Source organism: Dendrobium catenatum, unplaced genomic scaffold (assembly GCF_001605985.2).
Source record: "Dendrobium catenatum unplaced genomic scaffold, ASM160598v2 fragScaff_scaffold_1056, whole genome shotgun sequence".
Lineage (NCBI taxonomy): Eukaryota > Viridiplantae > Streptophyta > Magnoliopsida > Asparagales > Orchidaceae > Dendrobium > Dendrobium catenatum.
This window is the reverse complement of record NW_021319518.1, coordinates 2,838,121-2,839,499: the sequence shown is the minus strand read 5'-3', so window position 1 is coordinate 2,839,499 and position 1,379 is coordinate 2,838,121. Positions and strand designations below refer to the sequence as shown.

Genomic DNA, 1,379 nt, shown 5'->3' with positions numbered 1-1,379 from the left:
TGATCAGAAAGAGTACGACTAAGATGCTCAATAGAAAAGGCACTAAGAGAATTAATCAAATTATCATTAAATAAAATGCGATCCAACCTTTGCCATAATCGACCTCTATTCCAAGTGAACTGGTTTCCAGAAAAACCAATTTCAATGAGATTGCAATGCATAATAATATTATTAAAATCATCCATAGAATAATAATTGGAAGCATAACCCCCAGATCGCTTAGAGGGATTAGAGATGGTGTTAAGATCACCTCCAACCAACCACGTGCTACAACACATGCTATGAAAATCAGTTAATTACTCCTAAAGAATTTTTCTAATACCACGAGAGGAAGCCGCATAAAGGAAAGAAGCACAACACTTAACATTAGAAACTTTAATATTACAATGCAAAACTTGAGTGAAATTACCAAGAACATCAATTTTAACATGATCTTTCCAAAAAACCCAAATCTTATTAGCACAATTAGTCGTAGCATTATTAAAACCAAGAAATTTAGCAGTAGTTGATAAATTAGGGACATTAATAAGTGGTTTAAGTAAAACTAAAATAGAAATATCATGAATACAACAAAGATTCTTAAGCCACAAATGAGATGAAGCACACCCAATACCCCTAACATTCCAAATAATGGATTTAAACATAAAAACAAAACTTAATGAGTAGATTGTTAATGAGTATTTCTACCTGATTGTAATACAAGGTTTTTACTTTTCCTTCCAAGTTTACCTTGAGATTTCACAAAGCATAAATCATTGTCATCTTTAGCAATTCATTTCAAAGAAATTTGTAAATCCTCATTATCAGTAAAAGCATCAGAAAAAAAATTAGAAGAAGAAGGTGAGTTACATTTATTATACTTTCCCTTACCCAATTGAGGAAGCTCACCTTCCTTCAAAACTTCTTCACGACCATTAACAGCAAGGGCTTCCTGATTGAGAATAGAGAAGCTAACTTCATCAAAATTAGCATATTTATTATTATTCAAACTATAATTTATAATGGGTAAAGCAGAAGTAGTGTTGTTTAGAGAATAAGAATCATTAAACCCAAGATTAACAACAATATCAACACCACTATTTGACGGAGTAAATGTAGTAGTAAGTTCAGGTTGACCGATAGGAGGATTCTCAAAAATGGCCATATACGATGGAGGGGGCGGGTAGGTCTAAGAATTTCCTAAAACATCAACCACATTCAATGGATCATCATCAGACTTAGAATTAATTCCTTCCATCTCTAAAGATTGCAAAATTTCATTACCATCTTTAGGTTGAGATTATTTGGAAATAGATTTTTCTTTTCAAAGATGGGGATGTAGCCTAAAACATTCTTTAAATCCATGTACATGCATTTTACAAGACAAACAAAAAATTGGT

At 32.0% G+C, this 1,379-nt stretch overlaps 1 protein-coding gene across 1 annotated transcript in view; it reads right to left on the bottom strand.

Annotated features, from left to right (window-relative positions):
- LOC110093066 (aspartyl protease family protein At5g10770-like) overlaps positions 1-1,144 on the bottom strand; it is a 9,435-nt gene extending 8,291 nt beyond the window's left edge. Inside the window, exon 1 of the mRNA XM_020817833.2 lies at positions 889-1,144. Within this exon, the coding sequence (XP_020673492.2) occupies positions 889-1,144 (256 nt within the window). The remainder of the gene's footprint in view (positions 1-888) is intronic.
- Between the last annotated feature and the right edge of the window lie 235 nt (positions 1,145-1,379).